The following is a 22,785-nucleotide window of genomic DNA, read 5'->3' as shown; positions in this document are numbered from 1 at the left end:
GCGGCGAGGCGCGCCGCGCGCACACCGGCTGCGGGCTATGACGTCACACCGCGCATGCGCACAGCTAGCGGAGCGGTGGTGCCACGGCTCAACGCGCAGTCACGCTGACCTCGCGAAGTGGCTGGCGTAGTGTAGCTATCGCTACAATAAGAGTTTGCCGCGTTCAACGGACATACAAGCTCAGTACACAGAATGCGAGTCGAATGACTGTCTGGTCTTGCTGTGCGTGTCACGGCTTGCCTGTGCATCCTGTGATGATCGCTGTCTGAAAGGTAAGACTCTTCGTATTCATGGCTATTTCAAACCGATACTTAACGATAGATGCCGAAATAACGCTGCGCAAGGAAGCAATAAACGAGTCCAGTCCAGAGAGAAATTTACGTCCCGTGGTGCAGTTGCAGGAATCTGCAAAGGGGGTAGCACGTCTATTTCGCATTTAGCAAGCTTCGTCGATTACGGAAGTTTTGTTTTTCGCTAAAAATGAAATATTTGTTATTACGTGACGCTAGCGTAAAATTATAGCCTTACTTAGCATACGCCTTTAAAGCCCCCTTAAGAACCGAAGTTTTGGCATGGTTTCTTTTTTTCAATGTGGTAGACGTGGTCCTTCCATCCAAGGCTCGAAATAAATATAAGGCCCGATTACTAATAGCCGAAAATCCGAAAATTTATCTCAATATTTTTCCATTTGTCATAGTAACTGATTCTTTGTGTTGTCCTCAATTAGCCATGCTTCACAACATATTCCTTTTTTTTCGATAGCACTTATTACGAGGATGTCGTCACTAAGCTTACCACCTCGTGACACAACGTGCAGTCATAGGCGAACTGCTGAATTTCTAAAGGAATGTCCTGACCTTATTATTAATACATTCTAGAAGGCTAATAGTCCGGACATCGACGTTTGTGAAATGTTCCGTTCAATTGGCGTTGAACACAAACTGGTACAGCCCGACAACAAAACGAATGGTAGACCTCTGTGCAAGCAAAAGATCAAACTGACAGACGTAGGCCTCTATGGAAGCAAAAGATCAAACTGACAGACGTAGGCCTCTATGGAAGCAAAAGATCAAACTGACAGATAAAGAGTGCTTTTTGACGAAATCCCTAGTTAATTTGATTTTGCTGTTTCTCAATGCTGATGCACTCTAAGTTGTGCTCTAGCACTCTAAGCGCTATGTTGTATATCTTATTCAGGACAAGCTCAATCAGGCACATGATATATTTCACTAGGGTAACCTGCATGTCGTTAATATCCTGTGACTTATAATTTTTCATTGTTTGGATTGCCGCAATAATTTCAGTCTCAGTTTTGGGGAAAAATACTATCTGTACTTGATCCAGGAAATGGCACAGAGCTTGTTTCTGGCAGACTGCTTGATGTGCCAACAATAATAAAATGGTAATTAAGCACATCAGATAGCTCTTTGTCCGCCACAACGGTATTAACCACACTAAAGCTGGTGAGTACAGTTGGGCTTTTCCTTTGAAGAAGACTATTTAAACGCTTCCATAAAAAATCGATGTTTTTATTTCATTATTGAACTGCACCATTAATTGCTGGTCTTAATATTCTTAAGCTTAGCATTTTCGACAATTCTTGAATGATTTAAATGCTTTAAACTCTAACATATACTTTGATATACTTTGATTTTACGATTTTCGAGTAAAATATATATTTAACCTTAATTTGAGCGAGAAGGTGGCTTGCAACCATGGCTTCCGGTACCTTTCGTTACTCGTTAGTGACGCGTACAGAAAATGCTTTTTGTATAGGACTGTAATATATCTGACAAGAAAGCATCATACATGAATCAACATCAGTTTCTTCAAGAACATGAACCCGGTTGTGGGCTTGAATATCAGCAGGAAAACTGTTTAAATGATCATTAGTGATATTAAAAAAAATAGGCAAGCGCCAACTAAAGTCACTTACAAAGGTGCCAGAAGTTGCAGGTGTGTCGACATTGGTGACTAAGATATCAGTTTGCGAAGTTGATGTTATACGTGTAGGCTCATTAATGAGGTCTACAAAGCCATATACATCGAAAACCGATAGCAGACCAGTTCGATAGTTTGAACAGACAGTCAGGTAAATGTTGACCTACCCACTAAGAAATAAGAAATATTTTTTTTAAATATACGAAGTATAAAATCTGCTATTGTAGAAAAACGGTGACGTTTGCGTGCGGTGGGCGATAAATCACGTTGAAAAATCTACAGGCGTCTCGAACAGTCAGTGCCTCATATTTATCATTTGACGCAGAAAATTCTTCAAATATATGTACGTTAAGACAGTGTTTTAAAAGGACCAGCAAACCACCATCCTTTTTCTGCGGAGGACTAAAAGCAAAGCTTTCAAAATCGGAATGATCAAAGGTACATGAGGCTTCAAAGTACCAGGTTTCAGAGACCGTAATAGCATCAAACTTGGTATCCAGAGAATCCAGGAAAAGTTGAAATTCCTCGTGCATATTTCCCAGCGAACGGGAATTTAGCTAAAGAAAATACAATGTGCTTTCAGGTTTATAAGACAGTCGAGCGTCACTGGGATGAGATTTCACGTTTATGCTTACCGTGAATCACTGGTTAACTAGATACAACTACGATGTCCCATCACTGCTGGTCATGTTATCTAAGCCACTCAAGGATGCGATACGAATCACAGACGAGCCATCTTCCTTGCGCGCAAAAATTTTGCCGTCTTTGCGCCATGCATACTTCCATCCAACTTGCTTTTTCTTTGTGACTGTAGCACCAAGTAGGTGCATGTTGCAGCGGGTCAAATACTCACTTATAAAAACTGCATGGGATGTTTCGCATCCGAACGTAGCAGTTGTGACCCGGTTTTTGTTGTCTTTGCTAGTACACTGTTTGTTTAACTTGAGTTATACCTTGATACTATGTGACACGTGTCGTCCAACGAAATTGGTTCGCCGACCACCTCGGTTAACTCAATGAAAACATCACTAGGTTCAAGATCGGATGGCGCAGCCTCGATCTGCTGATTGTTCGAGCGGGAACACTGCTAAAGCTGCTGCACACGCTCAACTAGCTTGCGGGTTTCATCTTTGAGTACCTTGTTGGTTTCTCTCAATGTTTTGATTTCTTTCATTACCCCTTTTCATTTATTTGTTAGATTCACTTCGGCACTGGATTCGCTGCAAAACTTGATGCTAGCATGTAAGGATTGAGCTGGAACTTTTTTTTAGGAAGTCATCCAGCTCAGATTTCAAGTCGCTATTCTCACCAGTTTCTTTACCTTATTGAGTCGTGTGTTGCGATCATTCGTTATTCCACACCACACTCCAAACTAGCAACGCACGAAAAAAACTCTTCACCAACAGACGACGAATAATTCGGCCGCAGTGCAAAAATACAAAAACGCACAGAAAGAGCGTAAAAAAAAATGTTTTGCTTACCTGCAAAGCGCAGGAAGGTTTGTGACTGTGGCAAGATGCGCACTGGTGCCGAATGGAATTTCTTTCGTCGTGCTCTAGCATTCATTGATGTTCCAGGTGGCGGCTCAAACGTCAGCGCAGGCCTGCGATCCCGCAAGGTGCTGAATCTGTTGCTTCCGGCGTGTGTCTGCTTCCGGCGGAAAACAGCTGATATGGGGTCGATGAAGGTCGAATTTCTTGGCTACAAAGTGAAGGAACATTTGTGAATGTGGCAAGATGCGCATTGCTGCCGAAATTATTTGTGGTGTTGATAAGTGGGAGATATGTTTTTTAATTATTTTATCGCTTAAACGTGATTTATTAGAAAGCAGAAGAAAAAATAACCGCATGCCAGCGGTGGGATCCGAACCCACGAAACATAAATCGACATCTCCTGTGTTCATAAAAACAGCCACGGCGTACATTAGCAAACCACTCTCAGACATCTGCAATCCCATATTGTGTACTGGCATTTTTCCTGATGAATTAAGGATGCAAAGGTATCGGTAATATTTGAAGGGGTGACAGGAGTGACATTAAAAAGTATAGACCAATTTCAATCCTGCCATTTTTTTTTTCAAAATTAGTAGAACAAGTGAATAAGGAACATATTCAGAAATTCTGCGCTGTAAATAATATAACAGAAAAACAATACGGTTTTGAAGACAACAGTATACGAAAACGGCGTGCTACACATTAAAAATAAATAGAAAACTTTGAGAATAAACTGCATTCAATAGGAATATTTCTCGACTTTAAAAACGCGTTTGACTCCATCAAGCATGACATCTTATTGCAAAAAGTAAATGAGTATGGGATAAAGTGAATAGCTCTTTAACCTAGATAAATGCTATTTAACTAACAGGCTACAGTACGCAGAAATACTTAGTCCAATAAATAAATAAACAAACAAATAAATAAATAAATAAATAACTAAATCAATCAATCAATCAATCAATCAATCAATCAATCAATCAATCAATCAATCAGGTTTTATTTCACATCAAGGATGAGAGAAGTCGCGACAAAAAGCCTATATAGGCTTGACGGGGGTTCCCGCGCCCTACAGATGCTTCATTGTGCACAAAAAACCCACAGTCACACAACACTACAGCACATGGTATGCCTGTGACACATTTAAACAGAGAACACATTGGATCGAAATATGCATGCTCAGGGCATCAGCAAGGACATAACCGAGTAATACACTCTGGGGTCTTGTTGATGCATAGTTTTTAAAAAAGTTGATGCCCGAAACAGACAACACAGGAGGAAGACAGCCGAAACAAGCGCTTGTTTCGTCTGTCTTCCTCCTGTGTGGTCTGTTTTGCCCATCACCTTTTTTCAAAAGCACATAACCATCAAACATTCATGTCAAGAGGGGAGGCACAACAGCAAGGTTGACTCTTGTGCAGTAAAGAAAGAATTGATAAATTGCTACCGTTCTCTAGTTACAGTTCATCTCATGACAGCATCAGTTCTCTCAGCGAACTTTGAATGCTGACAATGACCAATTCCGCACATGTGGGCATTCACGCTTTAGCGTCCCGCCCTTATGACGGAGCTTAATTGCTCCATCACTAAGGCCCCTACTCACGGATTTCGCTCACCGAGTTCGCTTATCTTTGTCTTAAGCCTACTTGGCCTTGAAAACCGAAACAGAAATGAAAACCGAAGTCGTGGCGCATCTAATTTGCGTTTGTGCTAGCTCATTAAATCGTCCGTCGTTTTTCTTATCTGTACATTGCCATAAGAGGAAAACACCAACTTCTAGGAACTACGCCGACTGGAGCAACTTAAGCACGTCAACTTGCAGTCCTAAATACCCCTACTTACGAAGCTGCCGCGCTTTCGGTCGGTTAGTTAGAGGTAAAAGTGTCACAGTTTGCGAAAGATTTAATGTGTCTATCAGACAGCTTAAACGCTCAAACAGGTTCACGTCGTAAATTAATGACGCGCTGTTTTGTTTAGGACCTGTAAATTTATATCAACGAGATTTAGCTAGAGTTTGACAGGTTGCAATTTTCAGCAGTGATTTGTTTAACACTTATCTCTGCTGAATATCGATACTTCGGCAGAACATGGACGAAGCTTAAAATAATACAAGGGAATCATCTTTTATTGTTAAGTTCTCGCCCTTAAATCGTACACTGCAACAATATTAATCGTGATTCGGAAAAGCAGCACCATAAGGAAAGGCGTACCATTGTGTTTTGAGCTGGTGCACCAAGCCTAGTACAGTACTCAATAGCTATGCATCTTTGTGTTTTCGGCCAGAAAAAGAGCATTGCTGTATGTCGTAACTTGGAGCTTGAAAAAATATAACTTTTGTGCAGTGCAATCCTGCGGCCAATTGGCGCGAATAAACGTTAACACAGCTAAGCTGACCACTCGGGCACAACAAAATTTTCCCACCGACAGCGGTTGAAACTTTCAAACCTAGTCAACGCCAAATGTAGTAAGTTGTCGGAAACACTTCTTCTAACACTTATACTAACATGTGTATGGAATATATCTTAGAGGGAAGGGTTGGAGGAAAGGCAGCGAGGCTGACTTGGAAAAGATACCGGTTTGCTACAGTCCACTGGGGAAAGGAGTAGGTGCATGTAAAGGGGAAGGAGAAAAAAAGAGCTGAGTTGGAATTTTCTTTGCCTGTGCCAATGAACGCATCGAAGGCTGCAGAGCCCTTTGTGCCAGAAATCACGCCTTGAAGACAAGTAACAAAAATAATGACTTCCCCAAAACTCTGTTAGTTGCTAAATGGCCCCTTTATACTCCTCGCTTTCGGTACTGAGATTTTCAAGTCAGTCTAAACTTTTTTGTCGAACGTCTTGAGATATGTGGAGTGCTGCGTTATGACTCCATCTAGAAGTCCAATGAAGCGAGTAGGAAACGGCTACATGTATTGCGCAGTAGTCGTAACCATTGGAACCAGAAACGTAAACGATAAAAAAGGCCGGTCTGATATAAGTCACAGTCTCCCGCAGCCCTGTAGCATTCCCTTTCCTTCTTTTTTTTTTGTTCCACCTGAGAGGAGCTGGCGCCATGGCTATGCTGTTGTGCTAGCCTGCCTAACTTACCTCTATTCAAAAGTGTGAGTAATATAAAGTGGCTCAGATAAGCTACTTCTCAGTTAACGACGGTGGTACAGGATGGCGCCAAGCCAGGACAAACTAAGCCATTCCAAGTCGACAATTGCGGCAACTACAGCGGGCTGCAAGTACACGATGACGCAGTTTGAGCTACCATAAACTGCAGTCGCTGTAATATCACTTTACTTCTATTACATTAAAGTTTATTATCTAACCCTAGCTTATCTCTTCATACCTGTGTTTCCTCAAGCCAGGTGGCCACTCGCTTTCTTAAGCGGCGAGTGGATATAACAGAACATGCGCTACAACACTGCACTGTGCCAAGCTCGCCTTGTTTCCGTCTGTCTAAACGTGTGTGAAGCGTTTAAGCAAAAAAAAAAAAAAACGTTACAAACGTACGCGATTCCTCTTTAAGAGCGCTTAATTCACAGCTCTACTACATAACGATTTGCAAGGACAGAGCAAGGTGCGGAATTCATTTGACAACTTAGGAATATCTGCAGCAAACAAACTTCGCGGCCCCTATTTCTTTCAGCGAAAAAAAAAACAAGGCCGTCGAATTGCTAGAGACTGTGTCCACATCTATTCGATCAAGCGCATGTCATATGGAATGACCCTTTCCTTCAGGCAAAGAAAGAGTGAATGAGTCGAACGTGGGAGCTCGCGCACAGAAACCGCAGAGTTTTATCGGGAGGCCGGCTTCACGCTAATAAAACGACCAGTCCGCTGCCATACTGCATTACCAACAAGTGGGAACTTGAGGCCTGCGCTAAATATTCAAGGGACGCTTCAAGTGCTGCGCTTCTCTCAAGCCTGGTCTCGGGCTCTGTTTATGCGCTGCATGTTCCTCGGTGAATATTCATCACTTCGAGACCGGCCTCTTGAAAGCTCCTCAACGGTGAAAATACTTACACTTATTTAAGGTAATAGAACTCCAAGCACTTTAAGCGTGATGATTCCCTTATTTTTTCAAACTTAAGTGAGAGGCATGGCTAGCGACTTCATAATGCTTAAGTTATACTATGTGATCGACTGCCTGAGTTTCGGAACATGGTATTTTGTGCCCTTGCCGCAATTAATAACAAATGTCGTTGCTCTGATCACGATAGTACGTATTTTTCGGATGTTATAAAACAAAGCTCAAATAAGATACCACCTTTCGTAAGAAGAGCTTTTTGGCCGTGCTTAGTAGTATGCGTATTATTGGCTAAGACAGGAAAAACGCGATCTCATCAGATGGCTAAATCAGAAGAGCCTGTTGTTATCAACACGAATAAAAGGATAGGAAAAGGTAGGATCCAAGGCAATATTTTGTAACCCTTTATTTTCTGGGTATATAAAAACCATTACCTTGAGTACCTGCAACATGGAATGACAGGGCCGACAGATGGAAAGCATTGCTGTCGCTCACTCCTGTGTCAAAAGGAGAGGTAAGAACACTCCTCTTTCGGAGTGCAATTGAGATCACGCCACGGCGTCCTTTCCGAGTTATGAGATTTCTTCACCTGGTTTTCTTCCTTCCGCTTTGAGATCGAACATTGCGATGATAAGGCGTTGAAATGCGCCCTGACTTAACAACAATCATTTAAGTCACCACATTAAACAGCGGCTATCCAATACATCTTTGTAACTCTGGAGAAGGGTACGTTCCACAATATTAAAATTTGAAGGAACGCCCGGCGGAAAACAAGAAAAAAAACTTCATAGTGTTCATAGTTGTTTTTTTGCGTGGGGCATTTGTTCACGATTTATTTGCCTTCTTTTTTCTTTTGTTTTCAAAAAGAGAAGTGCTGTACCGCGTATGTTGAGGATCATTTTAGCGGCCAATCCGAGCGGTAAACTCCACGATAAAACATCGCCGTCGGCACCTCGCAAAACCAGTGGCAGCGCTTGCGTAAGTGAGCCCGAGAGCGATATTAAAGCGCAAAAAAAAAAAAGTATTCTCTACGCCGCTGCGCCTAACAGCCAGCGACGCATTAAAGGCTACGCTAACGCGCGAAACGGTGCAGGCACACAAACGCGAACAACAAAACAGCGCTGCCGGCGCACGCACGTAGCCTGAGACCGTCAACAAGCTGCTTTCCGATATGGAGCGCGCAACAGAGCTTCGCTTTCCGCGGTGTCTGGAAGCGGATGAAAGCAAAAATAAAAACAAGAAACAAGACACGGAGGTGAGGATGAAAGACAGAGAAAGCTATAGCGGAAAAATGCCAGGGGCGTCCTATCGGCCAGCTGCATCCCCGTCCCGCGAGAACTGGACGGCAGCTTGTCGACGTGCTTAGCCGCGATTATTTCTGCGTGTTCAGGCACAGAGAGCGGCTGCAGCAGAAGAAGTACGTGTGGCCGCGGGCCCCTTTTGTAAACAGCAATGTGTTGCTTCTTCCCCCTGATCTGACGCCGCCGAAGCCCGCCGCGCACCGCTCCGCCAGAGAGCGCGCGCCGCCAAAAGTGCCGGCGGCGGCTGCTGCTCCGCCGCTGCCTCAACCCCGCGCCAAAGGCGGCTTGCGCGCTCGCGCTCGCGGGCGCCTCCTCTTCCACGCATGCGCAGCGACGGCCGTGCCTAAGCGGCGGCTTCCGCCGCCGCCGCTCGGAGCGCCGCCCGAGAAACCCGCATCAAAGCACGCGGACCTGCTGGGCAGGCGCACGCCGCGCCAGCGCGACGCGCTCTTCTCCAACGGCGCAAAGAAAAGCCCGCCCCGCTTGCCTGCGACAGCAGCACGCCTCTTCGTCGGTGACGGAAGCCTTCAGCACGTCGTAGAAAAATTGGCCACTTCCCTAAAGTTTCACTGCGCGGACGAACGACTCGGTCTCAGCGTTGCGAGAGCGTAGCTCACGAAGTGGTTCGCATAGAAGTCCGACAGAGCGGGAAGGAAAGAAAGCCGAAACGTCCGGACCCACCGGCGCCAAGGATGACCGCGATGAGACCCGGCTACCCTGACTAGCGAAGAAAGTCGCCGTATTTTTCTTTTTTGAATTCTGTTAATGAAAAGATCCTCGTCGCCTCTGGCAAAATCTTCATCGCGCCCCAAGATGCGGGATATGCCCCACAGAGTGGCTTCCTAAAGGCATACGGATTTTTCCAAAGACAACACGGACATGGAAAGAGGCTCCTCGGCAAACTCGTCCACACTTTGGTCCAGGGCGCTGGTGCCCACTGGCAAGACTACCCGTGGCGGAGGTCTGGAGTGGCCGCCTGCACCCAGCTGCCCTGCCTGCACTGGCCTGGACATTGGCAAAGCCTGCTAGGAGCTCTGCCCCGGAGAGGGACATGGGATCGTGGATTCTCATCGCTGCCACCTTGCTCTGGGGCTCCACCGGGCTCGGATGGGCTGGTCCTGACAAACTCCCACTAGGTATTTTAATATCTATGCGTGCCTCAGGCTCGGGCATATGCCAACGCATTGCAGATGTATGCACAGCACTTTGCGTTTTTTTTTTATTGAAAACACTGGTCGGAAATGACAGCTTTTATTTTATATTTTTCTTATTAACATTTTTAGACATGAAGTGAGAATGCTTTTACGCCAGCAGTTAGTTCTACTATGGAAAAGAGAAATACGTTCTTATGCGAAACTAGCGCGAAAGACGAGGGCAACAAGGAAAGAAAACAACAGGACCAGCGCTAAAAAATAGTGCTGGTCCTGTTCTTTTCTTTCCTTGTTGTCCTCGTCTTTCGCGCTATTTTCGCATAAGTATGTGTCACCAACTCGCCCGTCTTGTCATCGTCTAGAAATACGTTCCAAATCTAATGTTCTTTCCTTTTTTATGATCTTCGATCACTTGTATGAAACACGTTGGTTAGATTACATGGCTATTTGGCCTTTTTATTCTCTAAAACAAAAAAAAAGAAAAGAGCTATGAACAAGGCTGTGGTTGACGCACCCTTCAGTCGAGTCTTTACTGAATGCAGCGGGAAGAAATAATGTATCATTTGATATCAATATTATTATCCGTGCTATAAGCAGCTTTAAGAATGCCTCGCCTGGACTTGCCAGTGACGACAGTGACACGAGACAAAGCTTTACTTTCTTGGGGCTGAATTTGGGCAGCAAAATTGACCAGATTTCTGATTTTGCCCTCGACTGCGCATCTCAGGTTTCTTCAGTGCAAACTGCACAAAAGCGCAGCCTTTACCTTAAGACACTGGGAGCATGAATATTGGAAGCGCACATTGCTTTTCATAGTAGTGGAAGAGCGAAAACGTAGAAACGCTTACTAGGCCTTTCTCACAAGCGCGTGAAGGTCATAATCTCGCTTTGTTAACCAAATATGCAATTATTTTTCTTTCTGTCGCCGACATGCTGCAACAACAAGTGCCATTTTGAATAGATTAGTTGACATCAATACAACGCACACTTTTTTATCTGAGCGAGTTCTAATAATGAACGCTAACTGTCGCAGATAGAAGTACTTGAGCGAAGAGGTTGGCGTTAATAGTAAAATTACCGTCTGCGTTGTAAAAAAAAAAAGCTTTTTTTTTAAGAGTTCCAGTTTTTTTTTTCGTAGGCCACGCACAACAGCGGCTATTCGAACTAATATATACATTTCAATGAGAACTGATTGCGCATGTAAATGAGGGGTAATTATATTTCATGTCTGTACATCCAGCAAGTTGAGAGTTTCTATTCTTTATTTCAACATTTGTCTTGCAAGCTGAGAGAGATAGGATCACTGTGGAGCTGGATGACGTAGACAGGGACTGATTTATTTTAACTGGCTACGTGAAAACATAAAATTATTGCAGGGGAGCAAACGGCATGACTCGTGAATGAAAGGAAACGCACTTATAGGCATGCATGCGTAACTGTCGATAAAGAAACATTTTGGCATCTTGTTTATTTCTTTCTAACAATCACTCAAGGCTTGCCATAAAAGGCACATTTGCGTTACCAAATTAAAGACCGCTTTCAAACCACGCATTTCGCATTGTACCAATTTTCTATAAGAAAAAAAAGTAGAGTCAATACGCCCCCAATCAATGAGGAGTGATTTGCATGGCCGAATGGTGAAATAATAATGCGCAGTAAAGAGAACACTTCTAACTGATGTCTGCCTCAGTACAGTTCCACGCATTCTACACCAGTCTGCTGAGGCTGAGACAGATTTTCGTTGTAAATATTGTCTCGTTCTGACTCAATATCGTGTGGAACTTTCCTAAGCCTCCTATTGTGTTACACTGCACAATGCTTTTCAAATTACCCGGTATTGAGTACAGTGATAGCTCCACAATAATAGAGTTTATGAACCAGAAACGTTGCATTCCTACGGTTCTGTGCTCGAATTATCGCTTCAGGTGGCATCTCGAAAGCTGTAGATTATCTTTCCAGCGTCTGACGGCGTTGAAGGATTATTCCCAGAGTAGTAGATATAAGCCTTTATTTAAATATCCATTTCTATTATTTGAGATAAACGCAGAACATCTATTCACTTGGTCGTCGTTATATATCTCCAGTACCTTCTTTGTACAAAACTTTTCAAAAACTGGCGCGGTGACCTGTAGTTCAAAAATAATCCTTTAAGTTTTGTTAAGCCGAGAATGTGATTCTTTTTGTATTGAAAGAAGAAACAAGTTTTAATCCTAATGCGTCTGAATGCAGCAGGGCAGAATATATTAGTTTCAATATGAAAAATAGTTTTTACAGTTAGCTCTCATCAAAAGCACTGGAGCCCGATGACATTATATCTGCTTCCTTTACAATTGTCAAAAATTCAATTCCATTCGTTCGCTAGTATTATTACCTGTTCATTCGGCGTCACGTCTTTCGCACTTCTGCACAGGTATTCGCGGCCCCGATTTGCGCTGAAACTTAGGCATTCATAAGCTCAGCCAATGCACTGAGGACCGGATGTTTTCTTACTGGACCTGTTTGTCATCGCTTTTCATTGCGGGGAAGTGACTAACACAGGCTGTCGCATGTTATTTCGGCTAAAAGAACACCCTTGCTGAGGTGGTCCAGTTGCACGTGAGGATGCCTCACTCTTAAAAGTTCGCACATTTAAAAACGATTGACCTGTGGCGGTGAGCACCGTGGCTCTCGATGGCGACCATATTGACATCCGTCGAGACAACCATGGCCGCAGCGAAACCACGAGATCGCCAGGCGCTCAGAGCAGGAGTGCACTTGAGAGCGCTTAAGAGTACTTTTTATATATAGCTATTATCAATCAGTCGTCCAGTTGTTCCTGTTACTCCACAGTTACGATCCTGTTTCTAGACGAAACCCATGTCACTCATCATGTTTGCTAGCTTATGTTACACTTCTTTTATTTCTTAAACGGGCCAGACATGGTTGGTCTACGTATTGCTGTTTTGTACTCTAGTAAATAATAAAGAAAAGCCATGATTCCATTTCTAAAATTTGAGTGTCCTGGACGCATTGTATATTCCAGAAAACGTGTCGAAATTTAAGCCGCGAAACTCCTCCCTCTGGCCGCGACCGCCATATAAAATGCTCGTGTGACGTCATAAGGACACACACGGAGCAGCGTCGTCTGCTATCGTTGCTGCAATGCTCGAAAACGAGGTCTCTTGTCCCCTCTAGTTTCGTGGGCGATCCAAGTAGCTCCCTCATATATGAGTGAGTGCTGACGCGAAAGCGCTAAGGGTCGGTTTCCTTCGGTGTAGTTGCGGTCAGGTCACACTAGGCAGATACGACGCCGATCGATGGTCGATGGCCTGGTCGGTATGCATGCTTCTATGTAATTCTGCGGCATTATAAATATCCTGCTGAGAATAAAGATTACATGTCAGTGATGTTTCGTCTCCCTTTGTCTGGTCGGTCAGAATGGCAGACCTTTGTCGTCGTGTTGTTTTCATTGTTCGTGTCTGTTGTGGGCTGTTCCGTCACAACAACAGTAAACACCATCGTGTGTGTCACGGCGCTTGAATATTCAGTGACAGCAGATGAGCTGTGCTCAACATTCTGCGCACCATAGCGTGAGCCCCCAGTGCGATAATATTTTATAAGCGTGGAGGCATTACTCCGATGGGTAAACCCCGAGCAAGATCTAGCCATGTTCATGCGTTTGTGCCATCACTGCCGACGGTGCCGCCATCCCACAACATCGTTTATGCTCCTCGCGCCACCGCTTGCCCGCTACTTGCTCACCATGCCGAGCACACACCGTCCGTTTCCGTGCCTGTCCCCGCTACCGACGCGCAACAGCCACTGGCGTCGGAATCATGCGAGCAACCGCGCCGCGGCGATGGATGCGAGCTGCTAGTGTCGTGTCTGTTTATGCGGCTGCCTATGAGGCGGTGTTGCCTCTATTGCTCTCGCTCATCCTACTCGGTTTAGCTAGGTTAGAACCTTACAATTTACTACACGAAAAACAGCATTATAAGATAATACAAGTCAATGTTCACGCAGTTCTGCTTTTCAACGTTTGTAAAATTTAGGCAGAAATTATGTCATTTTTTCCCACTGGAACGCTTGGTACGCTGCGCTGCGCGCGCACACACACATACACACGGAAACAAATTTGCGTGGAGATGGTTTTCTGAATCGTATGCAAAAATTAAAAATAAATTAGCCTTGTTGCGGGACTTTATTTGCTGCTTATTTTAGAAACGGACGAACAAATGTGCTCACAGTGTTGGTGAACAGGAAGTGGGAGAGAACCAAGGAAAGCTTGGTTTGTTCAGTGCTAGTGTTGTGGCTCTCAGCTGGTGAGATAATGCCAAAAACACATGGAAGGGCAGCAGTGCACTCGAAAGTTTTACTACGGTGATTCATGGTTGAACAGATTTGCATGCTGCTGACTTGACAGCACTAATTTCACCTAAGCACAGCGCATTAAACTGAGGTGTCTTATTTTTTTGTGGACTTCAGGATGAGACATAATAGTTTCTCTTGCTCTGTACCTTGCAGTGTTTATATATTTACAATTCTTGCAGAGCCGGGGATGTAAGCCGTGAAATGAAGGGAGGGGGGGGGGGGGACCACATGAGCTAACAGTGCACCCACCGCGGTGGCTCAGTGGTTAAGGCACTCGTCTACTGAGCCGGAGTACTCGGGTACGAACACGACTGCCGCGGCCGCGTTTCGATGCAGGCGAAACGCAAAAGGCGCCCGTGTGTTCTCCGATGTCAGTGCACATTAAAGATCCCCAGGTGGTCGAAATTATGCCGGAGTCCTTCATTTCGGTACCTCTTTCTCTCTTTCTTCTTTCATTCCTACCTTCCTCCCTTCAATTACGGCGCGGTTCGGGTGTCTGCCGAGACATGTGAGACAACTACTCCGCCGTTTCTTCTCTCAAAAACCAATTTTTAATTTTAATTTTCAATACGGATGGCAGGATGTCCGGAAAAATAGTTGTTTGTCACAAACCACGATTCTCAACGCTCTCCAGCATAGTAAAATGGGTCGTGTCAGTACTGAGACCCCGGTATCTCGGCCATCCCTGGAGTTGCTGCTGCTGAGGCGCCTGTAAGAGATCCAGAATGTTGAATATCTTGCTTGCTCGTAAACTGCTAAGGACCTCATCTTCTGCATGTAGGCGCTCCAGCATATATATTCCGTACCGACATGATTGCCCAAATTGCGCAGGCATATCCGTAATTGGTTTGTCACAAAGCGAACAAGGAAGGGAAAGCCTCATGCTGCTTGCCTCAGGGGCAACCACCCTGAGGCTTTCCCTCCCTTGTGCGCTTTGTGTTTATCAGAAACCATCTGTCCACCCTCTTTCTATCACAACTGGTCTCATGTGAGCGAAATATAAAGGTACCTTAACTTTCTGGAGAGCAATCCTGCAGTTCCGTTTTCAAAAGCTTAACATATTTTAAGTACTTTTGAATTAATATTTTACATGCTTTGTCCAGGAGAGGTAAGCAGAAAAATAAACACCTAAATAATCTGTAGTTTGAGATAAGGGCTACTCAGACACATTAGGAGTGTGCCTGCACGCTAAGGAAACATGGTAGCATGTTCCAGCATTCAACACCGTTTTCCATATTTTGCACCAGCACTAAATGCGGTCTGAGTTCAGCTGGAGCCTAAATGTGAAACTTGGGGCTTTTATCTAACTGTAGGAAGCGCAGTAATCCGTTTACAACTGTATCTGGCAAGTAATCTTTCCCACAATGCAATAGTCATATGTTCAGACCCATGCTGAAAGCTAGAACTCACTCTTGCCATGTCTGAAAAGCAGCCGCTGGCGAAGGCTCGTTGCTCGTTTAGAAGAGCTTGTGCCGTTCAAGATAATTTTTAATCCACTGAAACATTTCGTTGGCTATACCAAGAAAGGACTGCTCGTAATGCAACGAGACATGAGGAATAATGGCGAAGGCCTTTTTTAAAACCCAAGAAACCCAGCCTATCTGCACACGGGTGAAAAAATTGGTTTTGGCGAAGGGAAGTGACGCAGCTACTGTCTCACATATTTCAGTGGACACCTGAGCCGCGCCGTAAGGAAAAGGAGGAAAGCAGAAAGATGTAATGACTGAGTTCAGCTAATTGTGTTACGCATGAGTGGCCTGGCTTAAAACCATGTTGGGAGTCGGTAACAATTTATTGCACCCAAGGTGTTTTTTCACAGCAATGTCAAAGATGTGTCCCATTATTCTACAATAGGTAAGAATAAGGGAGGTAGGCCTGTTTTTCGCGACATTTTTTTATTGAATCACATTTGTGAATCAGGACTACGTCAGCTATTTTCCACTGGCCAGGCAGAAAGCCAGAGTTAACTGTTTATTAAAGAAAATTACTAAATAATAAGCAAATTTTCAGCTGCGTGTTACATCACGTCACCTAATTTTTATACTGATCGTATGAAATTGAGAGTGCTTTGGATAAGTGCGGTAACATCCAGTCACTCCTTATGCTGATCTGTTGTGCTGCTAGCTTCTGTTAGAAATAAAAAAGCTCGAAAGTGTAGGCCCACACGAACTTGTCACGTGGTTGCCACCTTTTATTCTGGCTTACAGAAACGCTTGCATCACTTTCACAAAGCATTGGAATGAAGGACACCTGACTACAGTGCGACCCATGACTAAACCTCTACCAAACTTAACGGCGTACCAAACGCACTTTGCACTGCTGGCCACTGGAGTAAAAGAATTGAGGTCCATAAGGGCATCTCAACGTTTAACGAGAACCCTACCAACTCCAAGTTGTAGAGGAGAAACCTTGCTAACTAAGCAAGTGGGGTCACCCTGGGCAGATGGTACTGCGGCGTCGCACCATGGCGACAAGTAGAGACGATGCGCCCTCTGCAAGCGGTCGCTTTCATTGGACTAAAAGCAACAGAAAAGTAGCAGCAGGCGGAAGTTCCGAAGCCTCGAGTGGAGCCCCAAAGCAGGCGTGTGCATACTCGGCACATTTTCCCCGAGACAGATAATTACCGCGAGAAATTACACTCACGTGAAACTGCTATCCGAAGGGATTAGAACACAGCACCTTGATATGCTAACACATCTGAGAAATCCCTTGACTTGGCATATGCAAATAGCCCGCCCAAGGATTAGTCGACAGCAAGACAGATGGGGGGATTTGGGAACACTGCAAGAAGGAGGAGTTTTCTGCTTGTCATTCTTTTCTTACATATCCCTTAATATTTTTTTTTTGGTTCTTTCCTTTCGGATGTGCGTAAGTGAGACAGGGGCGCCGGGGGAGAGAAAAACAGTGCGTAATAATTAACAACTTCGAGTGCACAAAAGCCGCTTTAATATGCTATTACCATTAACAAGAGCAATAACTCCTCAATAACAGCTTTGCACGGTGCTTTCAGCGCCCCGTCCCCCCTTTTTTTAAGGCGATGTATTCTCAACTTTGCTAGAGCTTTTTTGTTTGACTCATCGAGGAATTTTTTGGTCAACTATGCCGACGCTAGCGAAACCACTGCACCAAATTGAATGACGCGCGTTCTAAGGTATTCGCTAGAAGTTAAATAAACGCCCAGTGTGTTGTTTTGAGTGAATGTTGCTATGTGACACTAAAAAATAAGACCGAGAAATGTTGCAGCCGTTTACACGGAGGCGATTCATTTCCTTTGAAGAAACTTACTATAGCAAATATCAGTTGAATACGTGAAACGGTAGGCACACAACGTACTAACACAGCGAGATGAGCGAGATGAGGTTTGGCTACAAGCCCTCACTAGAGTTGCACGTGTCCGCAATCATACATGCTGTATTCAGCAGCACGCAGTACGCAGCAGATGCTTTCGGGGTAGCGCGTAGTACCTTCGACGTAGTTCACTCCATCGCTTTCCCTCTTTGAAGACTTAAACATGCGTCGGAAAAACCGTTGTCCTCCACTTATGTTGAGCCTGTATTCGTTAAACTGATATTTTGTGTAATCGCGTATCCTTGTGACTGTGCATTTCTTTCCCCATATTACGCGCAGCACCTTCACGAATACCTGCAAAACCAGACCTGTTCTTTCTACGGTATTTTCGTAAAAAAAAAATGCGTGTGAACAAAATTATCTCCAGTTATTTTATGGCTTTTACTTTTGCGCCCTATGATTTATGATGTTGTGTCACCTTGCTCATATTTTCCTAATATCTTCTCTGCGTGTGATATTATATGACGTTAATTCCCCTACAATAATGCCTCATGGACGCTGTAGGTACTTGCAATAAATAAATAAGTAAAAGTGAAGTGAGCACTATTTAACGCACAAGTTATTGCGCCTCCTTCTTTTTTCGACAGAATGTTACAGCACTTGTACATTCTTTAATGATCTGAAATTTTGGTGTGCTTTAGCTGAAGTCAGAGAGCTGTCTTCCACAAAGAGTTGAACGAAGAGGAAGCCGAGAAGATGGTTGGATGATAGGGTATTAAGTTCCAAAGCGACTCAGGCTATGAGGGACGCCGTAGTGGAGTGCTCAGGATAATTTCGACCAACGAGCATTGACGGCGCACACTACACGGGCCTCTAGCATTTCGCCTCCGTCGAAATACGACCGCCACGGCAAGCATCACAACCGCATCTTTGGAGCCTCAGAACTGTAACGAGGCACTGCGGCTGCTGGGTGCCGAGGAGAGTGTACATAATGCTTACTAACGGCGAAACCTACAGTGCTTCAAGTGCAGCAATTTCGAAGCTTCACACATTGCTTGCACGTGCTAATGCTACGTGGTTAAGAGCTTAATACAGAACTTCTCAGCTTCAGCACGCCATCGAAATCGTCCAGATGAGATGGGCATTGGAGGCGATCACAAGGCGGACGAAACGGAGCTGTTGCAAATCTCATATTTTTTGTCTTGTGATCGTCTAAAATGCGAATTCCACCTCGATGATTTCGGCACGCATCAAGTTGCCCAACAACGCATCCTCTGTGCACGCTAACTTTTTAGTTTTTTTAGGTAGTTTTTGCATTCCGCTAATTATCATTGCACTCAAACTTTCATTGAAAAAAAAACTACTGTCTTAACGGGTTTTGTGATGCGTTTTTTAATCATGTTACTTTATTACTGCAGTGACACGAAAGGTCGATAATCGAAGAGAATATCGTTTTGCACCACGTGAACTTTTTGGAAAGCCCTGGGGCACATGTATGGGGAACTCGTCTGTAATAATATACCTGGAAACGATGTTGCGCACACATGAAGGATGTGAATGTATTTCACATGACATGCGGAACGGGGAGTTTTAGTAAAAGTGTCCGCGATTCAGACTGTAGCCCTTATTTGCGACACTATCGACGGGAACAATTTCAACCTCGGAGACATGAGAGGGTCCCATCATTGTCATTAGAACATCGACGTCAGAAACACGCAACTCAAATAGGAGACCTTGGCCACAATTTCCCCTTTGGCCTCGCCACACTCTGCCGCCGGAAATGAGCATCTGGCGCGGCGCTTGCAAATTCTCTCCCCTCGCGGACTCGCCTCGCCTAATCATTAATTACCGTGCGAACGAGCCGCACGAAGGCAAAAAAAAAGGGCAAATCAGGAGCGAACGAAGAGTTCACGAGAGTGGCTAAACGTGTTTCCGGCGGCAGCACTTTCTTCCCACTGTTTCCGCTCTCGTGATCGTTAATACGGAGCGAGAACGAGCGGAGTTTCGCGTAGTATGGCCCCGTTTTCGACATGCAGCGAGGCGGCGTCATTGAGAAATGAATGCGCTTAGCAAGTTTGTCTGCGCACGGCAGATTCGCGCATGACGCCGCCTGGAAATAGGACAAAGCGTTGTCATTTATCCCATGTGCGATGCATGCTGCCGCATCGTAAATGTCGCGTGAATTATCGAACAGCTCGAGTGAACGCCAGTTCGTAGCAGTGCATCATGAAAAACTGTCGACAAAAAGATGGGATTCGTGTACAAAATACACTGGTAGTAAATTATTCTTTTCAGTTTGTGAAAAGCAAAAACTGAAGATGTACGGAGTAAAGGTGTTATCGGGGCGAGGATTCGTCATTGTGGAAGAAAGCATTCACCAACATGCAGAAACATTTCTAGAATTCTGCGTAGCAGCCTTCTGCACTCAATAAACACAAAAACATAGAAGACAACTCAAAACCGACATATGCGTATATGAAGCAAAACATTACTAAAAAAGTGTAAATAAAAAGGAAGCCAACGTATACCGCATGATTTTTTTTTACGCCTACAGATACGTAGTTCAAAATCTGCGAGATATACGCAGGTCTGTGCAGGTAGACTATGCAGCTGCAGGGACAATATTGTGGCGACCAGGGGTTTATTCAGACCACGACGGGTGACTCAAACTAACTGGGTGCGCTTGCAGAGCACGAGGTGCGTCAACCTCGTTCTCTTCATCTTCTGCGTAATCAGCGATCCCGACCAATTAGAAAAGGAATCGCCTCTTCATGGGCGTCACAATAGATACACGAAGAGCTCAATAATTAGACGATTAATGAGCCAAAAGCGACTATCAACTTTTTAAACCCAGTGGAAGCTCAGTGGTTAAGGCACTCGGCTACTGAACCGGAAAACTCGAGTTCGAAACCGACCGCGGGGGCCGCCTTTTGATGGAGGCGAAATGGAAAAGGCGCCCGTGTGCGCTGCGATGCCAGTGCATGTTGTAGATCCCCGGATCTTCAGTGAGCTGACAGAAGCACACCGCACAGCCCAGATGCACAGACTGTCTTTCGCTACCACTTGACGCTACATTGTAGCCTCACTCCATTTACGACCGATCGGTCCACCTCCCATTAATTGCCGCAAGATGGCGTAACAAGACAAAACAACCGCACAGGCCTTAGCTCATTGCCCTTAGGAAAGCAGCTGCTTTAAGATTTAGCTTCATTCTCTGGCGCACAACGCTCGATCGCTCGAGACAAGTGTGTTCTGGTCTGCACTACAGGATACAAAAGTTTACGGGATGCGGGTGTGTAGGAAAAAGCTTATTTGAAAACCGCCGCGCAAGCCAATCGCTTGAACTGTCAGAAGGCGTGTGTGAATGAGCATGCTCCATAATCTGGAGCATTACCCGGTAGCGTTGTGATGCAACGCAGCAATAACTCTTTTTTTTCATAGGACACGCACCCCATTAACTTTCATGGCAGATCATTTACGTGTAAATAACTTCAGCTGACAGATTTTAAAAGCCTTTTACGTTGCACAAATTGTCATCGGTAAAAAAAAAAAAGAAACGGAGAAAACGAGCCAGCGTCGAAGTATCCTTTACTAATATGCATTTGTGACAGCTGCATGTTGCAAGCAATACAAATAATAAACACCGTCCATCAAAAACGCTGTGTAGCGACTTCAGTTGTCGACTTCTTAAGAGCAAAAAAAAAATTATTTTAAAGGCGGAAACCTTACTTGCCCCATTGGGTGAAAACCCGTCTTTGTGTGCGTTTAAGAGAGACAGAAGCTCTTTAATTAAAAACAGAATTTAGCCGGCGTTTAAATCCGCTGTTTAAATCGGCTGGCATCCTTATGCAGCCTGGCAGGCGGCGGTTAAATTAATGATTCTCCACGCGAGGTTGCTTAGGAAGAGCAACAGTGGGAGAAATAGTGTCATCCCAGGGCACAGGCGCACCGCTTAACCTGTTCACCACTGCGCCAGCAGTGGTATGATGACTCCCAGAGAGCTATGCATTTTATGTAGACAAAGACCAATTCCGCATAAATGGGCATTCATTCATCAGCCGTCTTGTCATACCCTTAAAACGGAGCGCGGGCCGCGGCACGCCGGTGAGTGTCTTCACGAAGTTAGCGAGCAGATCAGATGGGGTTCGGCGGCTACATAGAGCCATGCAGAGGTAGAATTGCCCGCTGCGCGGCATCGGGTGGAGCTTCTTTCTGCCTTAATTTGCCCAGAATAGAGGCAACGAATAAAATGGGAGAAATAACTATTAAGTACAGAATGATTGCCATTTTTAGGCGTCGTTTATACGTACCGACTTTGATCACAGCTTTTGTGAGCCGCTGCCATCTGTATAGCTCCCCAGAGTTCGTTTTATTCAGGCGTGGTGCTATAGTTTTAATAACAACCCCGCGAAATATTACATTTCACACATACACACACACACTGTATATATATATATATATATATATATATATATATATATATATATATATATATATATATATATATATATATATATATATATATATATATATATATATATATATATATATATATATGGCCTGTTGTATGTGCACTCTAATGTGTAAGCAGTACCTCTACTTTTCAAATCTCGCTACTACATGGGTACCGTGCGATGGACCTCCCCGGCAACAAACTTTTCTCATTGACTACGCCGCGTTTTTGTTCCAAATGCATTTCAGTTTTCTTGCTTGCATCATTTCTCCCAAAAATTATCTAGCAAATCTCCGACAAATGCCTCTCATTGGTGCAAGCCACTAAGCAAAGCTGTGCCTAAACGTGTCCCTCGGTAGCGCGAGAGCATCGAGCGTCGAGTGCGTGTTACAAGCGTTGTGATGGGGCACCCGTGCGCTACTTACTTAACAAGGAGCATCTGATGCTCTCGGTGGAGGAAGATTCAGCTCCTTGAGGCCGTAAATATGCCCGGTTTGAAGTGAGCGCGCAGTTTACGGCGCAGCCCTCGCGGCTCCGCTGAGCTGCTTCCCACGCGGCTTGGAGCTGAGCCTCGCGTTTCGAGCTCGGCGGAGTGAAATATTTACTCTGCTTAATGGCATTGTGCAGCTCGGCTGCGGTAGCCGACGAGCAGCGGCAGCCCAGTTTCTTCTGGTCTGAACTCATTAGTCATTAACACTTGTGCAAACACGTAATTATTTCTTCTTGCGCGGCGGCTAGGCTGTGCGCGCATGAACGCACGTGTCATTAGCGCTATCTGCGCGGCATTTGCGGCA

The 22,785-nt window shown here is 44.7% G+C and overlaps 1 protein-coding gene across 4 annotated transcripts in view; it reads left to right on the top strand.

The window, feature by feature from the left end:
* Positions 1-9,009: 9,009 nt before the first annotated feature.
* Positions 9,010-22,785, top strand: part of LOC144129295 (glutamate receptor 1-like) — a 191,844-nt gene continuing 178,068 nt past the window's right edge. For 3 of the 4 annotated variants that reach the window (XM_077663322.1, XM_077663319.1, XM_077663321.1), the window contains exon 1: positions 9,015-9,885. In XM_077663322.1, the coding sequence (XP_077519448.1) occupies positions 9,801-9,885 (85 nt within the window). In that variant the 5' untranslated portion in view covers positions 9,015-9,800. Of the gene's footprint in view, positions 9,886-22,785 lie in introns of all 4 variants that reach the window. The other variant, XM_077663320.1, reaches the window with a different exon arrangement.

Source organism: Amblyomma americanum, chromosome 4 (assembly GCF_052857255.1).
Source record: "Amblyomma americanum isolate KBUSLIRL-KWMA chromosome 4, ASM5285725v1, whole genome shotgun sequence".
NCBI lineage: Eukaryota > Metazoa > Arthropoda > Arachnida > Ixodida > Ixodidae > Amblyomma > Amblyomma americanum.
The sequence above is the reverse complement of the archived record's forward strand: the minus strand, read 5'-3'. Positions and strand labels throughout refer to the sequence as shown.